This window comes from Hyla sarda, chromosome 4, assembly GCF_029499605.1.
Source record: "Hyla sarda isolate aHylSar1 chromosome 4, aHylSar1.hap1, whole genome shotgun sequence".
NCBI lineage: Eukaryota > Metazoa > Chordata > Amphibia > Anura > Hylidae > Hyla > Hyla sarda.
In genome coordinates, this window is record NC_079192.1 from 163573111 (window position 1) to 163591878 (window position 18768).

Here is an 18768-nt window from a genome sequence, read left to right on the forward strand (position 1 = left end):
ACACTAAGATAACACATCCTAGATCTGAATGAATGAACTAATCGTATGAAATACTTTCGTCTTTACGTAGTGGAATGTGCTGACAACAAAATTCCACAAACATTATCAATGGAAATCAAATTTATCAATCCATGGAGGTCTGGATATGGAGTCACACTCAAAATCTACAGACTACACTACAGGCTGATCCAAATTTGATGTAATGTCCTTCAAACAAGTCAAAATGAGGTTTCCTGAGTGGACAGTGTGATTTCACAGAAGTGTGATTGACTTGGAGTTACATTATGTTGTTTAAGTGTTCCCTTTATTTATAAAAATTTTTGAGCAGTGTATTTCTATTTTTCTTCTTTTTGATTTAGTTTCTTTTGTGTTCAGAGTATTGAGACACATTTAAAATGATAAACATACATACAGCTATAATAATAATTATTAATAATATAATAATATTAATAAAAACAGAAAAATTATGTATTTGTTAAGTTTTGTTCCAAAATGAACATACATTTATTCAGTTGTTTTTACCAAATATTTTTACATGCTAACACCAAGTAGACACAACAAGTATAAAAGAAAGGTTTTGAAAAGTTTTGAAACATTCCTAACTTTTTACTTCCAGATACTCTAAATGGTCTTGTTCACTTGAATATTGGTGGTCATCGGTCCTCTTGTTTCTTTGTCATTTATACTTGGCTTACTGTACCTCTTGGTAGTCAAGATAAAATAAATAAAAATGCTTACACTATGACTGTGCATGTTAAGACCACATCAATAGTTCATAAAATGTCTAAAGATTAACATTGTAATCATACATGTTCAAATGCCAAATTATTATGGCAGTGTTCGCTATCGCCAAGTCTTGTTGTGGACTCTTCTTCATCTTCCTCTATAGCATTGAAAAATAACTTCAGTTTTTCAGGAACACACCAATTTAAAACAATTAATGTTATTCCAATAAGGAAGCAAAGTAGACCTGAAATGCAAAATATGACAACATTATAAGAGCCCTAGATGAAAGCTTTCAAACAAAATGCGTGTAAAGGCACCTGCTATCCCTACAGTCTCCTTATTATGGGCCTGTTCGCTTTATGCTTGGCTTTTTATGTTTCATGAATATCTTGTTTGCATTTAATAATTTAGATCTATGTATTTCTCTTTGGAAAGCAAGGAATGCTTTAAAGGAGTTATCCACTGGAATAAGTAAATTTGTTACTGTCCCCAGCCTGCCTACAAAAATAATAAACACTTTAAGGGTACGGTCCCACGTAGCACTAACTCAGCGTATTTCATGCTGCGCAGAATGTGCTGAACAGCGGGCAAGCCTGTGACGCACAGCCCTGCCCCCAAATCTCACTGAACACACAGTGCTGCCGCCAGCTACCCTGTCTGTAAGCTCATTGCAGAGTACGAAGCATATTTCCTGCTGCACAGCGTAAAATACGCTGCGTTAGCTCTATGTGGGACCGTACCCTTACTCACTTTCTGCTGCTCCCTCGTAGCTCAGGTATCGCCAGTGACTCTGCTTTCCCCCAAGCTGCAGAGCATAGTGTCTACAGCCGGGGGACCCGACAGTGCTGCTTGCCAGAGAGGCTGTCTTTCTCATGTACCTTATTTTGTTATTTCTAACAATGGAATACATGGTTCTTGGCATTCATTTCTTTCAGGTTTGGTTTACATAACACTTATCTGACTAAAATCTGACTCCCCTTTAAATCATGTTGCTACCACTTTATAGTGTGTGCATGCATCATTTTCTGTGCATGTAGCCGCTAAGTGTTTTCAAAATGTGCAAATACACTATAAAGAGAACATCAGAAATTAAAGGCGTTGTCTCATCTTCTTACTTGCTGCTTTTCCGCCTCCTCCGGTCTATCTGCAGCAGCCAGAGGTGGTGGAAAAAGCCAAAAGCAGTTAAACTAGGAAGATGAGCAGCTTACCCTTACCCCTACAGTCAAACTTATCCTCTACCCATTCTATTTTTATCCTATATCGACTAGGTATCATTCCTTCACCCTAAACTTGCAAGACCTCTTACCATTTGTTTTTCATTTCCTATGTATCAAACATACCTAGAAATGTATGTGTGCAGTCACCATCATTTGAGAATTTTTAGGTATAGAATGTTAGAGAATGTATTGAAAACATCAAAATGTAGAATATATTTAGGTTTGGGGAATGTTTACTGTTTTGGATTTAAAATGGGAAACTGACCTCATGTTTTAGCTGTATGTAACTTATCATTAATTTCATGCTGCCTGATTCATTAGACAGCATCAAATGCTGACAGGTTTTCTCTGTCCAATGATATATGATTCACTCTAAAACCCTACAGGGCTAACAGCAGCTTATTCTTACCCGCCAGCCATGTTCCCTCTGACACACAGTAGTGTTTCATATATCAATGTACAGAAGGAACCTGTCAGTGTGTCATGCTGCCCATGGTTTGAGCAGCATGAAAGTGATGACAGGTTATCTTTATATATGGTAACTGTGGTTTCCATATTGCCATAAGATATACAGTAGTCAGGTATGCCTTGATGTGTGGGGTCTTAATACATATGTCACTTGTTTCAGGTTTGGGGAGTTTTGTGGTTCTTGTGTCACTTTTGTTTAAGCAATTAAGGTGTAACACATTGTATGTCACAATATTAGAAAATTGAGAAATGTCTTCAGAATGAGATGGCTATTTGATTACGTCAATTCTGTACGGTGTCAGCCTTTTCCAAAGAGATGAGCAGCACCAGAAGTATTTATTATGATAAGCTTGGCTAATCCTGCCATTGCAAATTATGACAGCTAATTGTTAGTTGTAAAGACATACCTACTATAATGCAACTTACATATATTAAGAAATACACACACAAAAGTACAAAGCAAGGTTATCATTTCACATAGAAGTTGCCTACAACCCACCTGTAGCAAGGCTGACCCAGAAAGAACCTCCAAATGTAGTTTTTAGAGACTCTGAACCAAACTGTATATTACAAAATGATACATTTCTCACTGTGGAGAAAGAAATCAACGAGAAGAGGATAAAAGCTGCCGTCACAAGGATCATGTAAGCTCCATATATGAACACCGACATGGAGAACAGGATATTGCAGATAATCCAGGAGCAGAATGCCACCCTGTAATACAAGATTGTTGGTATTAGCATAGTAGTAACCTTGTTAAATGGTATGTTTTTGAAAATGAAAGAAGCGATCTTATTGGTTGCTATGGGCAACTCAGCAATTTTTCCTCTAGACAGGTTTTCATAAATCTCCCCCTAGATGTCTAGAATACATCCCTAAGCCCTATACTGTTTGATAGATTTGGCACATTTTGGCTTACATATGCTGCACATTTTCTGCAACAGAAAATCCAGACTTTCTGTAGGCACCATGCAGATCTTGGTGTGGATCTGTCTCAGGTTTGTCACAGAAGAATTTTAGTATGAAATATGTAAATAAAAAATCAATAAGTTATCCCTGATTTATTAAAATTTGTGAGAGAAAAACTGAGATTTTGCAACAACCAATCACAGCTCAACTTTCACTTTACCAGAGAAATCTGAGAAATTAAACTGAGCTGTGCTTGGTTGCTATGGTAGCTTTTGTTTTCACGTTTTTTATTTATTTCCCCCAATATCTGTAGTGTATCTTCCAATATTAAGACTACTCATGCTGGCAACAAAATTAAGGGGGAGGGGGGCAACTGGTTGTATTCAAGAGGTAGGGCATTAAGACATAACAAGCAAAGTTAAATTGTACATTCAATCCAGACGGGGAGACAGTTTTTGTCCCAATCACCCCCTCTTATACGGGGTCTCACCGGATCGATGCCTGTAACAACAGAAAGATCACCCCATAATTAATTGACATATGGGGCTAGTCCAAGGCCATTGATATGAGGTGAGACTCTCATTGTTTTATTACTCTGTCTGAAGATCGCATGTTTAGAATGTGACACATTTCTGATTTAGGGACATTTAGTCCCAAGTGTTTTGGTTTTCCTCTGGTCCACTTGGGCTAAGCGGTTAACCATATTGATTAGAAATTCTGTCTTAAAGTGGTACTCCAGTGGAAAACAATTTTTTTTAAATCAACTGGTACCAGAAAGTTACACAGATTTGTAAATTAGTCCTATTAAAAAATCTTAATCCTTCAAATACTTTTCAGCTGTTGTATACTACAGAGGATGTTTTATTTCTTTCTTGAGTTCTTTCCAGTCTGACCACAGTGCTCTCTGCTGACACCTCTGTCCATGTCAGGAACTGTCCAGAGTAGGAGCAAATCCCCATAGCAAACCTATCCTGCTCTGGACAGTTCCTGATACGGAAAGAGGTGTCAGCAGAGAGCACTGTGGTCAGACTGGAAAGAACTCCAGAAAGAAATACAACTTCCTCTGGAGCATACAGCAGCTGATAAGTACTGGAAGGATTAAGATGTTTAAATAGAAGTAATTTACAAATCTAGAAAAAGAGCGGAGAGGCTCCTGTGGAAAGTTTCACTACAATGACCCGGGCAACTCAAACTAACACCTGTACCCAAGGTGTCTGAAAAGGGAGTACTAGACAAAAGGAAAATTGAGGCTCAAGGTCTTTGGATTGGGAACACACTTGTTGGTTAAGATATATTAAATATTTATTAATTAATTTCTATCAACTGATAATCCGGGATCACAGGGCACTTGTAAATCCACGGAGTGGATGTATCAGACCACTGGAAAATGATAGCAGCTATTTCAAATCGGCACTCTGGATAGTATTTGTTTATAGATAATAGTCTATCTATAAACAAATACTATCCAGAGTGCCGATTTGAAATACCTGCTATCATTTTCCAGTGGTCTGATACATCTTTAGATATATATATTTCTACTTTTATATCTATGAATATATTATGAATTTTATGATTTTATATTTTTTATAAATCTTCTGATTCCGTGGATTTACAAGGGCCCTGTGATCCCGGATTATCAGTTGATAGAAATTAATTAATAAATATTTAATAAATCTTAACCAACAAGTGTGTTCCTTATCCAAAGACCTTGAGCCTCAATTTTCCTTTTGTCTAATTTACAAATCTGTTTAACTTTGTGGCAGCAGTTGATTAAAAAATTTTTTTTCCACCAGAGTACCCCTTTAACGAGGCGTGCAGCCCTTATGTGAATGAAATTACCTTGGCTTGTATGTTGGTGTAAACAACAACAAAAACGTGGTCTCAAATGGCAGGAGGTGCTCAACCCCAAATGCAGTCCTGTCCTGTCCTGTATGTTGGTGCTTATCGAATCCTATTGTTTATGGACTAGACACTGTTTTGTGACCGTTTCAAAATTCTAATGTGTCAAAAGTATACACTTTAAAATTACCCACCCCCTAATATTTAAAGAGATGTGGTATAAGTAAAAAAATTTTAACGTGATTAGATATTGTACTGAAGATTTTACTTACCACATGCAAGCTGATGCGTAGTGACTGGATATCCTATACTGGCTTAAAATGCCACATGGGTCAAACTCGGTGAACTTCTCTGATACATATAGGATGGGATTAGGGAGTCCTCTTTTCAGTCCATCATTAAAATATTCATTAAAACTGGAACCAAAACTCCAGAGAAATTGCTCATTGTAGTCAATTGTCTCATTAATTTGATGAATGGGGTTGCCTTTTGGAAACAAAGGTGAACACACACATTAGAACCTAGATGTAATAGACCCTATTTGAGATATATTGTAGAAAAATGTTACCTGCATTGAAACATGACCCATAAAGGGATTATCTGGAAAGTCACTTAATTTATTGTAATTGGTGTTAAAGTAGTTGCTAGAAACCAAACAACTTAAACTCACCTTCCTCGCTCCCCTTCCACTGCTGGAAAAATGGAGCTTGGGTCCACTGCTCAGCCCTTCCAGGTTCAGGGATGGCATGTGGTATTGCCCACTCAGCCAATCACTGGCACAGAAAAGATGCCGCTGTGGCCATCACCATGTGCCATCTGGAGCTCCATGATACTGGCAGCAGTAATGTGATGAAGGTGATTGTAGTTTTTTTATTTTTTTTTACCACCTGCCTAAACACCAGTGCAAAAGCTTCCCGGATAACCACTTTAGGGTTTACTTAGATGTCTGAGGTTTGCTCAGTACATGTCCCCACCCCACCCCAAAAAAAAAAAAAAAAAAAAGGCTGGATAAGTAGAAATACTGACACCTTTAATGACCTAGCAGAGTTTATTTTCATTTTTTTTTTTTTTACTTTAGTTTAGAAAATAATTGCTAATGGTGGAGGACATTTATCAAAGCATTTAGTAGGTTTTTTTTTTGCTTAAAATTGTCACAAAAAAGTTGCACGTGCGACTACGCTCTTTTTTCTGAGACTTTTTGCATGTTCAGTGTCCTAAGCAAAAAATAAAAATCTTGCTTACCAAAGCAAAAAGTAATTTTTGACTTGCAGTGGTCAGAGATTTATCAAGTGCGAAAGTCGCAAAAAAGTCGCATCACATGAAAAAACCTACTAAATTTACTCCAGCTTAGAGATGGAGCAGAAAAAGCCCCTACCATAGAAAAAAAATTAAAAGTGCTTAAGTGAACGAAATTTATCAACAGGCTGAAAGCAGTTGATAAATAAGTCGCACATAAGCAAAATAATTGTAAGAAAAAAATAACTAAAAAAAGGAATACATAAGCAAACATTGATAAATGTCCCCCGATATCTTTACAGGGGCAAAAAACGTGCAAGAAGCACCCCTTAAAAAACACCACATAAAACACATATTGAGGAGGGGGATTCATCAAACTGTAGTCCACATTGTGGGCTACTTTTTTGTTATAGTTAGTGATGTATCAAGTTGTTGTAGTTAGTGATTTATCAAGTGCATGTTTATGGAAAAAGTCTAAAAATGTGTTACACTTGACCTATTTTACACACTATCTCCCACCAGCTCTACAAAATCATCTAAACTGGCACCATGCTGAGGAGATTTGGCCGTGTGACAAATTTATCAAGTGCCATGCAACATTTGATGAATTTGTCTCACACAAGTCAAAATCACAGCGAAATATGGGTTCTAAACTTGCACGGAGAGTAGACCATTAATGATGAATTCCATTGTTAACTTCAATGGAGAATATTTAAAGAAGCATGTGGGGTTTCAAAAGCAATGCTGAAAAAAGAGCAGTTCTGCTTGGAAGCTCACATTTTAACAAAAAAAAAAAAAAGAATAAAAAAAACACCTAGAGGGAAGGATCACATGTAGCGCATCTGCAGCGTGAAATATAACAACAGTCACTAACATGAGCTCCCTGCTGTGGCCGAGTAGTCCTGTGTGTCTGCTCATAGCTACCACCAGATGCAAAGGGCTACCCAACCGCAGCAGGTACCTTGCCTTAGTGACTGGCAACGGTGCATCTGCAGCATAAAATATGCTGTGGATGCACTATATGTGACCCTTCCTATGCGTTCACACGGGCAGGTTTTAGCTAGGGCGGATTTTATAGCAGCAAAAAATCTGCTGCAGATTACATTGACTTCAATGGAGTCTGCAGTAGCTTTTCCTCTGTGAAAATTCTGTCATGGAAATTTGCTGTGGCTAAAGCCTGCAGCTTTAAACTCACAGAGGATCCGCCCGGGTAAACATACCTAAATGCTAGATCTCCACTTGACAGGTTTTTTTTTTTTTAACTATCCCCGCAGTTTTTTATCAGCCAAAGCAAGAAATGTGTTCAAAAGGAAAGGGAAATATAAACATAGGATTTATATCTATCCTTCCTCATGGATTTACTTTAAAAACCACTTGTGTAATATTCCCGAGATTATAAACAACGCACGATACATAGCAGCCAATAGCCACTGCATGAAGACATAGTTTTGGCCACTTAAAGCAGCCACAATTTTATAATATAACTTTAGGTAAATTTGATTTAAATGACTGAAATGACTTAAAGAGTACCTGTCACCAAACTAAACGTTTAATATATTGTTCGTTATGTTATTATAAGACACTTTGCTATTTACTTATCAACCTTTATATGTTTTAAATGTGATTGAAAAAACAGCTACTAGATGGCTCTGTTTTGTTCACTGCTGCAAGTCAAACAGTTAGTTGGTCTCCTCCTGGCCTGACAGGAGACCAAACTCAGGAAGTGGGTGTGGGGCATGGTGAGGCACAGCTCTCGCAGGCTTCAGTGACATTGTGCCTGCTGGGGAACACCCACTTTCTCCTGCCGGGAGTTCACACAATGTAAGCAAATGTAAAGGTATGATACAGAGCTTTTTAAAGCTCAGAATTTTTTTTTAAGGGCAGGAGGGGTGTTAGATGTAGTTAGGGAATATAATCTGAGTTAGTTTAGAAAACATGGTTTGATGACAGGTACTTTTTAATAATTCATAAGGTTTTTGAGTCCATCAGGTTCAACCTACACGCCTACTGTGATGATCCAGAGTAAGGCACTGACCATAATGAAGTCCATTTTTAGAATAATTACATTTTGTAGCAATTTCTAATTATTGATAGTGAAGTTTTATTAGTCTTATATTTAATAATTTAGAGTTTCTTTATATAGTTTCCTTTTTAGTCTAGTTTATGACTTCCCAAACGGGGAATTCCCTGGGCATTGATAAAGCATATATACACAAAACCCTTTGGACCTTTAGACACACCCTCCTTCTAATATAATATAAAATACTTACTACGTCCCTAAGTGGTAACTTTTACCTTTAAAATATGCAAACCTTTACACTCAGTTTTTAAATAATCTCAAACTAACAACAATGCCATTTAATTCTTATCAAATGTCATAAGGAAAAAAAAAAAGAAAAAGAAAATCCACCTCACTTTTTTAGGAATAACACCAGCCCATGAGTTGCATCAGGTATTGTAGTTCAGCCCCATTAAATTTAATGGGATTGAGTGGAAATATCAAGACAGCCCACCGACAAGGGGGACAATAGTCTCACCTGTTAATGTTATATTAACTCCATTAAGGCCAACATGAATCCCGATGTCTGCATTCACCGTGGCATTGCTGAAGGATTTGTAAGTAGTTACAGCATTGACTGATCCAACCTCCCAATCGGCAGTAAAGTTTACAACTAAAGAAAAAAAAAAAAAGGTGAGATACATTTTGTAGTTTAAATCCTAAAGGAACATTCTCACATCTCCTCCAATTTTTCTTTCAGTTTGATGACTATAGAATATGTCATAAATCATGTCATGTATAATTGATTAACCTAATTGTCCACAATAGCACACGGCAGGTCACATTTTTAGAATTTCCATTGGGCAGGATTAAAAACAACATGACTTGTCTTCCAATGTCACACTTGCCCATAGGTTGTGCCTGGTACTATGGCTCAACTTCATTGAAGTAAATGGGGCTGTGCTGCAATTCCACACACAACCTGTGGGGTCAGGTGTGATGCTGTTTTAGGACAGCAGCAGTCATATTTTTCTTAGTGTACAGTAATCCTTGACAACCTGTTTAAGATGAAATTTAACCTTCCATTTGCTACAGACATGTCTATGACATGTCAGAAAATAAATGATTGTAAACTTCCTCTTTAAAGGGGTTCTCCGGTGCTTAAACATCTTATCCCCTATGCATGATCCCGGGGGTCCCCTGCGGCGGGGCTCCCGCGATCAGGCATCTTATCCCCTGTCCTTTGGATAGGGGATAAGATGTTTAAGCACCGGAGAACCCCTTTAAAGTGGTTATCCACCATAACTTGATTTTAGTACATACCTGCCAGGCTATCTGGGTATTTCCTGTTGGAGTTTGGTCTCATAAACTACACATCCCATAGTTCCATGCTTGTAAGTGTGGCCACCCCACCCATTGCAGCACAAATAAGCTCAAAAGATCAGTGTGTTATAATCAGGGTGCCTACAGCTGTTGCAAAATTATCTCTCTGTCACTCCACCCATTTAAGCAGGACTGGCTCCCTTTGCACAACTGACTAGTGAGTCAGGTCCTCGGCCGCATTGCAACCTGGGAAATCCTGAGTAATTTTGTATGCTGTTAAAAATAATATTGGGGTGAAAACCGTCATACACAGGTACAGACACTATATTATGAACTACACTAACTTTACAGCCCCTGTAGCATAGTCAAATAAAAAAAATCTGGGAATACCCCTTTAATTTTTAACTTGTGACTATTTTCTTTTTGTCACAAATCGTCTCAAGTTAAATATAAAACATGACCCTTTACAATTGGAGATCAGAAGTTTAAAAAAAAAGGAAAATATTTCCTTGTACGTGCCACAAACTGGTGCAACCAATGTCCCAATTATGTTATAAAATAACTCAGGCTTTTTGGCAAGACGGAAGTCTTGATCAATGTTAAATAGAAATAAGGTGCTTACCAACTGTGACAGCTCCAATAAACAGGCTTATTATCACTCTGCACATCCATGATAGTCTCTGTAATGAAAAAAAAGGATGTCACAATCTCTTCATAGCCTATAAAAAGTGCATTGACGTCTATGTGAAACAGTATCAACATATTCAACTTATCATCTAAGGCCACTTTTACATGGCAGTATTTGGGTATTATTTTGCATTAGTATATTTAAGACAAAACTAAGGCAAGGTTCACACTAGGGTATTTCCAGCAGTACCAAATCTGTCCAGGGAATCCTAGCATGGCCAGTGCCTACTGAATTCCCATAGATGGCAATGTCTACAGAGCGGTTTCTGTCTGAAGAATGAACAAGACATTGGCCTTCATTTACTAACATGATTCTGACTCTTTTTGTCGGGTTTTGCGCCTAAATTCTGTCGCACGGAACATGCGACAGAATGTGCGACAGGAAAATCCCGACAGAATCTGAATTCCTCGGAGTGGAAAAAAAACCCTACAAAATGGGCGTTGTTTTCGGGAAAAGGGGCGTGTTCCCTACATTTCAGCCAAAATCACTCGTCTTTTCATAAAACCACTCTGAAATTCATGTGAATTATCTGGGAAGAAACCCCGACACTTTAAAGCATGTATAAAGTTTAAGAAAGCGGAGTAAATTCTCTGGTTGTTTGCTCCTTTGCCTGCCTTGTCTTTTTAAAGCAATTTTTACTTGTCATTTTAAAAAATTTTTGCACAATTAAATTTTTAAGCAAGGTTTTAGCTTTATCAACACATTTTTTCCCTATCGTTTCAGTAATGATGGTGATTCCAAAAAAAAATAAAAAAAAAATATATACTCATTTAATACATCTATCTATATGTGTCTCCCTCCTTCCTCAGGTCCGAGTTACAGTGTGTGGATACAGTACTTTATATATACATATTTTCATGAATACATTAACCCATTAAACATTTGAAGTTTGCCGGGTCTGAATGCCATTGGAGGCTGAGTATGACGTCAGTCTCCAGGGTCTATTGGTGGTGTATAGGAATGAATGGGCTAGATCTATAACATTGTGATTTTTTTGTCCATTTTTGTCCATTTTGGTCTATGTAGATCTTGTGGCAAACGGGGTAGAAAGCTAAACAGCAGGGTCCTGGTAGTAACGTGGATGGGAGACCTAGTGTGGATTCAATTCCCGGGTTGATATACAGTGCTGGGATTATGCTTTAATTAGAATAGACCTATATGGGTCAATTGATAGTTAAAAAAGTGTTTGAACTGTGGGAACTAGGTCAATTGGATACCACTAGGTTAATTGAAACAGGAGGTAATGTGTGGTATCCAATTGACCTAGTTCCCACGGTTCCCAAAAATCATGTCTATCCTAATTAAAGTATAAACCCAACCCGGGAGTTGAACCTACACCAGGGTCTCCCATACACATTACTACCAGGACCCCGATGTTTAGCTTTCTACCCCATTTGCTGCAAGATCTTCATAGATTCCAATGGGAAAAAAATCACAATGTTATAGATCTAGCCCATTCATTCCTATACACCACCAATAGACCCTGGAGGCTGACGTCATACTCAGCCTCCAATGCCATTCAGACCCGGCAAACTTCAAATGTGGTTAATGGGTTAATATATTCATGGAAATATGTATATATAAAGTACTGTATCCACACACTGTAACTCGGACCTGAGAAATGAGGGAGCCCCTCAGAAATGCATAGTCCTACCATGCATTGCAACGTTTTATGATTTTCAATAAAAAGCAATTACGAATCTATACCCGACTCCTGTGTCACCACGCCGATGTAGCGCTCCAGTGCCGAAGTCGGATATTCCCTGGAAGGTCAAGAAAACCCCTGCTGGGATTCCGACCTCCCACATCTGTACTTCTGTAAAAGAAACCCTGCGACAGAAATAAACCTGCCCGCGGCAGAATTTACAGTGTAACAGAAAACCCTGCGATAGAAATTACCATACGACAGAACCATGCAACAGAAATTACCGTACAACAGAATTTTTCCCTGCGACTAAAAATATCGGGAAAAGTGCGACAGATTAGCACATACCAAGTTAAAAAAAGGTTGAAAATACAAAAAAGAAACACAAACCGACACTCCACTCTTAGTAAATGAGGGCCATTCTGTAATTTGCACTGTGCATCAGTATCCCATTGCCATTCCTTAGCGGAATTCCCGATGGAAATTTCGTAGTGTGAAACTTTACAAAGAAAAACTGTACTGGAAAAATTTACGCTTGTTTCATTTATGGACCCACTCCTAGTTTTTAGTTTTGACTTGCAAATACTGATGCAAAATACTGACCATAATAATGCCACATAAAAGTAGCCTTAAAGGGGTACTCTGGTGGAAAACTATTTTTTTTTTTAATCAGCTGAAAGGTAAACAGATTTTTCAATTACTTCTGTTAAAAAATCTTAATCCTTCCAGTACTTATCAGCTGCTGCATACTACAGAGGGAGGTTTTTTTTCAATTTGCTTTCTGTCTGACTACAGTGCTCTCTGCTGACACCTCTGTCCATGTCAGGAACTGTCAGGAATGTCAGTAACTGTCCGGAGGTTTGCTATGGGGATTTGCTCCTGCTCTGGACAGTTCCTGACATGGACAGAGGTGTCAGTAGAGAGCACTGTGGTAAGATAGAAAAGAAATTCAAAAAGAAAATAACTTCCTCTGTAGTATATAGAAGTTGATGAGTACAAGAAGGATTATGATTTTTAAATTGAAGTAATTTACAAATACCGTATATACTCGAGTATAAGCCGAGTTTTTCAGCACGATTTTTCGTGCTGAAAACACCCCCCTCGGCTTATACTCCAGTGAACTCCCCCACCCGCAGTGGTCTTCAACCTGTGGACTTCCAGAGGTTTCAAAACTACAACTCCCAGCAAGCCCGGGCAGCCATCGGCTGTCCGGGCTTGCTGGGAGTTGTAGTTTTGAAACCTCCGGAGGTCCGCAGGTTGAAGACCACTGCGGCCTTCAACATCATCCAGCCCCCTCTCACCCCCTTTAGTTCTGAGTACTCACCTCCGCTCGGCGCTGGTCCGGTCCTGCAGGACTGTCCGGAGAGGAGGTGGTCCGGTGGGATAGTGGTTCCGGGCCGCTATCTTCACCGGGGAGGCCTCTTCTAAGCGCTTCAGGCCCGGCCTCAGAATAGTCACGTTGCCTTGACAACGACGCAGAGGTGCGTTCATTGCCAACGTACTTCTGCGTCGTTGTCAAGGCAACGGCTCTATTCCGGGCCGGAAGCGCGGAGAAGAGGCGCCCCCAGTGAAGATAGCAGCCCGGAACCACTATCCCACCGGACCACCTCCTCACCGGACAGCCCTGCAGGACCGGACCAGCGCCGAGCGGAGGTGAGTACTCAGAACTAAAGGGGGTGAGAGGGGGCTGGATGATGTTGAAGGCCGCAGTGGTCTTCAACCTGCGGACCTCCGGAGGTTTCAAAACTACAACTCCCAGCAAGCCCGGACAGCCGATGGCTGCCCGGGCTTGCTGGGAGTTGTAGTTTTGAAACCTCTGGAGGTCCGCAGGTTGAAGACCACTGAGGGCGAATGATGAGAAGAGGATGATGAAGGGGGGGGGGTGGGGATGATGAAGGGGGGTGGGGATGATGACAAGGGGATGATGAAGGGGGGGTGTGGGATGATTACAAGGGGATGATGAAGGGGGGGATGTGTGGGATGATAAGGGGATTGAAGGGGGGATGATAAGGGGATGATGAAGGGGGGATGTGTGGGATGATGACAAGGGGATGATGAAGGGGGGATGTGTGGGATGATAAGGGGATGATGAAGGGGGGATGTGTGGGATGATGACAAGGGGATGATGATGAGGATGTTAATGACGGGTCTGGATGATGACAGGGGGGATGAGGTATTTCCCACCCTAGGCTTATACTCGAGTCAATAACTTTTCCTGGGATTTTGGGTTGAAATTAGGGGTCTCGGCTTATACTCGGGTCGGCTTATACTCGAGTATATACGGTATGTTTAACTTTCTGGCACCAGTTGATTTAAAAAATTGTTTTCCTCTGCAGTACCCCTTTAAGGACTTTTTTTATTGCCCTAAATCCACAACATTTGTTTCTTTCATCAGCAAATTCCAAAAGTAATTTTTGTCAACACCATAACCATGTAGGGCATGCACATATATGTGTTATAGGGTTATAGAAATGTCTTTTAGGGTAGGGTTACACTTGCTATATTTTGCTGCTGCGTATTTTACTACCAACTGAAGTCAATGGGTAGCAAAATACACAGCTGATTTTGCTACCCATTGACTACGTACTAAAATGCGGCACATGTGACCCTACCCAAAAGGGAACCCTTCTCATTGAAAATACAGTCTAATCGTCAGTCATCGTGATATAGAGCAGGAGGAGCTAAGCAGATTAATAAATACTTTTTAGGAAAAGTTCCAGGATAACTGTTCATTTATGTAAATCTCTGCTCATTCTTGGCTTAGGAGTCATGTGGATGGTCCTACTCAGTGACTGACAGCTCTCAGTATAAATGTGCATGTAGAGATAGCTGTCAATCACTGAGTAGGGCCGCCCACATTACTACCAGAATAAGCAGAGATTTACATGGACAAATAAGTTATTCTGGAACTTTTCAATCCCGCTCTATATCATGATGCCTGCAGATTGGACTGCATATTTAGTGTAACAGGTTTCCCTTTAAGCTGAAGTGCACCTGGATTTTTAACCAAGGCAACAATCTAAAGTAAAGAACTAAATCTACATCCATATATCCAAAACAACCAGAATGGTGTGTGTGGGGGGGGGGGGGGGGTTGGGGGGGTTGGGGAGGATGGTCACTGCAACACACTTGTAGCCATAACATACACAGCATGGGAAATCCAGGTGAGACTGTGAATATGATGCCAGACACTAGTAGAATACAGCGATTCCACAAAAAACAACATTCCAAGTAAAGAATATATTTGCACTCACCCTTCAGTTGCAAACAATGTGAGACTTTATTGCAGAACGTCCATGTACACGATGGGAGCAGGGGTATATCACTGGAACAGTTCCAGTGATACGCCCCTGCTCCCAGGCATGGAGCCGCCATGGGGTTGAGTAAGGGTTAAATTACCTATCCTATGTTTGTTGTTGGGTGACTAAGGGTTAAATCCCCTATCCTATGTTTGTTGTTGACATATAAGTAACGTGTACCAAGCTTCATGTTAATAGCTTTAGCCGTTTGGACGTGATGCTGGAACATACACACACACACACATTGAGTTTTATATATATAGTTAGACAAAGATGAATAGATATTGTATATAGATGGATAGACAGACAGACAGATAGATATGAGATAGATAGAAAGATAGATATGATATAGATAGATAGATAAATAGATAGATAGATAGACAGGTAGATAGATAATTTAAAAATAACTTACTGCTTTGCCTCTTATTCCTGGAATGATGAGGATAAAAGCTGAAGCAAACACTAAAAACACAATGATGACAATAATAATGTCCACACTAAAGACCCATTTCCTCTGTTCATGTGGGTAAAAAGGAAACACACTATCGTAGAAGGTCATGTCGTTGCCACTGGAAAATGTGTACCTAAACAGACATTGTAATTACAACATAGTTTACAGCTGTGATATCAACTATTCCTATGATTCATGTATTTCATTACTATAAACTCATTATCATAAAATCAAAGCTCTAACAACATCCTGGTAGTGTTTGCACAAGGTCAACGATCTTACAGCTAATAATAACATCTTATTTACAAGTAACATATTTTTATAATTTGGTCATGTTGGGATTGGTGGAGAAATCCACCAGGTAGGACCAAAAAAACATGCCTAAGATGAGAAGTCTAAAAAATAGGCATATTTCAAGTGAGAAATCCAACAAGACCGAATCTGATGGAATCTGTTCAGTGTGTCAGGTGTGTTTCTCATTCACCATATACCAAGAGAGACATTTTTTTGACTTGCAAAAATAAGGTGTTACTTTCTGTTATTTGTTTTTGAATTAAATCCGAGAGCCCCTTTAATGTTCAGTAGTCTTTCCGAATACAAAGCAGTCTCAAACCAGTTGTCTTCAACATAAGGCTTTCCAGCTATTTACAGACTACAACTAATGTGTGTGATGCCGATCTATGTACAGCTTTATGGAACATATCAACAGTATACAAATCAATACAATAGAAAAAAGTATTGTGTATATATATATTTTTTATATCTAATATCTTCATATGGAAGCTGAAACTGTCACATCAGCAAGCCTATATACTTTGTGGACTGGATTTCTATATACATCCTATATAGGATATTATAGGTTTTTGATTTATTAGTATAAATTATCATTGAAGCCTATTACAACATTAAGAAAAAATGTCACAATAACTAAATGCCCTAAGTTGTAGAAGGAGGAGAAGATAACCTATTGCTTCATAGGAAAACAGACTCTGATATCAATTTGAACAAATGTTGGTTTATGAGCCTTTTGTGCACAATAAAAAACTAATTTTATTTGTATTGTTGGATGTCTCATGTAGGTAGAAATGCCAATGAAATGACAATATATGACGGTTTATTATCAGACATTAATAGCATTATTTGGAAGATGTCAAGTCAAAGGGAATCTATCAGCTGGTAAGAGGCGCATATACTGTTGGATAGCTGGTAGGGTATCAAAGCAAAGTGCATCTTTCCTGGAGATGATGGTGGTTTTCAGACTTATAAATAAAAATTTTCTTTCTCAGCCAAGTGTCAAAGAGGCGTGGCTGAGCTTCTCAAACACCACAGCCTGGTATGGCTCTTCACTAAACCACACTTCCCAACTCTTCCTTGATTGACCTGCAGGGCTTTGCACATCGGTCATGTAGTGGCTGGGAGTTGAGAACAAGCAAGGAGGTAGTCAAGGCTGTGGCACTTAAGAAGCCCGGCTCCACCTCCTAGACACTTGGTTGAGAAAAAGCAAGGTCATTTTATACATTTTGCATCCACCATCAGTTCCAGGAAAGGTATAGTTTGCTTTTATGCTCTAACAGCTACCCAACAGTGTCTGCAGCTCTTATCAGCAAATAGAGCTAATAGATCCTTTTAAGATATAATTTTTTTTTAGAAATAACATAGACAAAACCTTATAAATAAATGCATAATGCATAAATAATGCCTTTGTCTCTTTTAGTAAATGTACTCTGTATCCAAACATTCAAATAAAAAAAAAAGGAAACAACTTCCTAATTCCCATTAAAAGAAATAATTAGAAAATAATTAGAAAAAAAAAACATAATTTGAATGGGCACTGGAGTGAGTATGAGATATTGATATTACATTATGAACCCCACTGGGAACAGAGACTGAGGGATGCAGCACTATGGAATGTGTTTGCAATAATAAGCAATAGGAACGAGATATTAATAGTACCAAAATATTGGTGACCTTGTAACACCCTGACTATTTTTAATTATTAATTATCACTTTTATAAATAATAATATGTTACATAAGAATGATATTATTAACTTGTTTGCCTAAACCTTAGGTGATACTTACCAGACATTTGTAAAACATTTCATAAAACAGCATAAAACATCGTTAACAGAATAAAATGATAACAGTAATATATCAAGGGAAACTCAAAGCAGGAAAACGGAATACAATATATATTAGTGAATAGACTGACCTTAACTGTGCAGGTCTGAGAAACTTTGTAAGTGTGTCAGGTCCAGTAGTTTTAGAAGAGTTGAAATGGAATTTTAAGATGTCCCTGGCCCTTTTATACAATGAAAAAAAGTGGGGGAGGGGGTGATGTGACACAATTACTCAGCATCATATAATGTCTATGTGTACCTGTTGTAACAATAGAAAAAAAATATTCAAATTAGGCAGAAGCCCAACCCTTGGTGCTAGTAGTTTACTTACCAACTTCCTTCACACTGTCACATACACAATTATACCTGTGTCACTGAGTGCAAACAACCTGAAAGCAGTGCTGAGATTTGCAAACAGAGGTGAGTGTTATACCTGCCACCGAGCTTCTTCATCCTTTTATATCGGACACTATGCCTTATATAACTACTTACATTTCTATGTAAATGTGTTGTCTGCTGTAGTATGCATGCTGGATGGATGACTGTGATGCATAGTACGTTTTCATCATATTGCTTTGCTGAACACTTGAGGGCACCCTAACACTCCAAATATTATTCTTTCAAAGATTTTAGGTGAATTTTCTTTTAGTTTATCAGATCACCCGTCTTCTCTAAATGTAACCCATGCTCTGCCAAGTCAGTGGGGCAAACATTTAAGCATCACGTTAATATTATTGTTTGTATTATCCTGTTTTAATAATAATAATAATAATAATAATAATAATACAAAATATATATATATATATATATATATATATATATGTATCTTGGAATATAGTTATAGCATTAT

The 18768-nt window shown here is 38.6% G+C and overlaps 2 protein-coding genes across 7 annotated transcripts in view; one reads left to right on the forward strand and one right to left on the reverse strand.

Annotated features, from left to right (window-relative positions):
* Window positions 1–494: 494 nt before the first annotated feature.
* On the reverse strand, window positions 495–15908 carry DUOXA2 (dual oxidase maturation factor 2). Its single transcript, XM_056572564.1, has 6 exons — window positions 15762–15908; window positions 10340–10397; window positions 8933–9067; window positions 5432–5645; window positions 2911–3125; window positions 495–970 (listed from the first exon to the last, which is right to left on the reverse strand). The coding sequence occupies exons 1-6, from the start codon at window positions 15906–15908 to the stop codon at window positions 804–806; spliced, it is 936 nt and encodes a 311-aa protein (XP_056428539.1). The 3' UTR covers window positions 495–803.
* LOC130368625 (dual oxidase 1-like) overlaps window positions 3033–18768 on the forward strand; it is a 77582-nt gene continuing 61846 nt past the window's right edge. For 2 of the 6 annotated variants that reach the window (XM_056572559.1, XM_056572562.1), the window contains exons 1-2: window positions 3346–3409; window positions 8961–9087. The gene's annotated coding sequence lies outside the window, so the exon portion shown is untranslated. Of the gene's footprint in view, window positions 3056–3345; window positions 3410–3647; window positions 3891–8960; window positions 9088–18768 lie in introns of those variants that run through there. The other 4 variants (XM_056572561.1, XM_056572558.1, XM_056572563.1 and 1 more) reach the window with 4 other exon arrangements.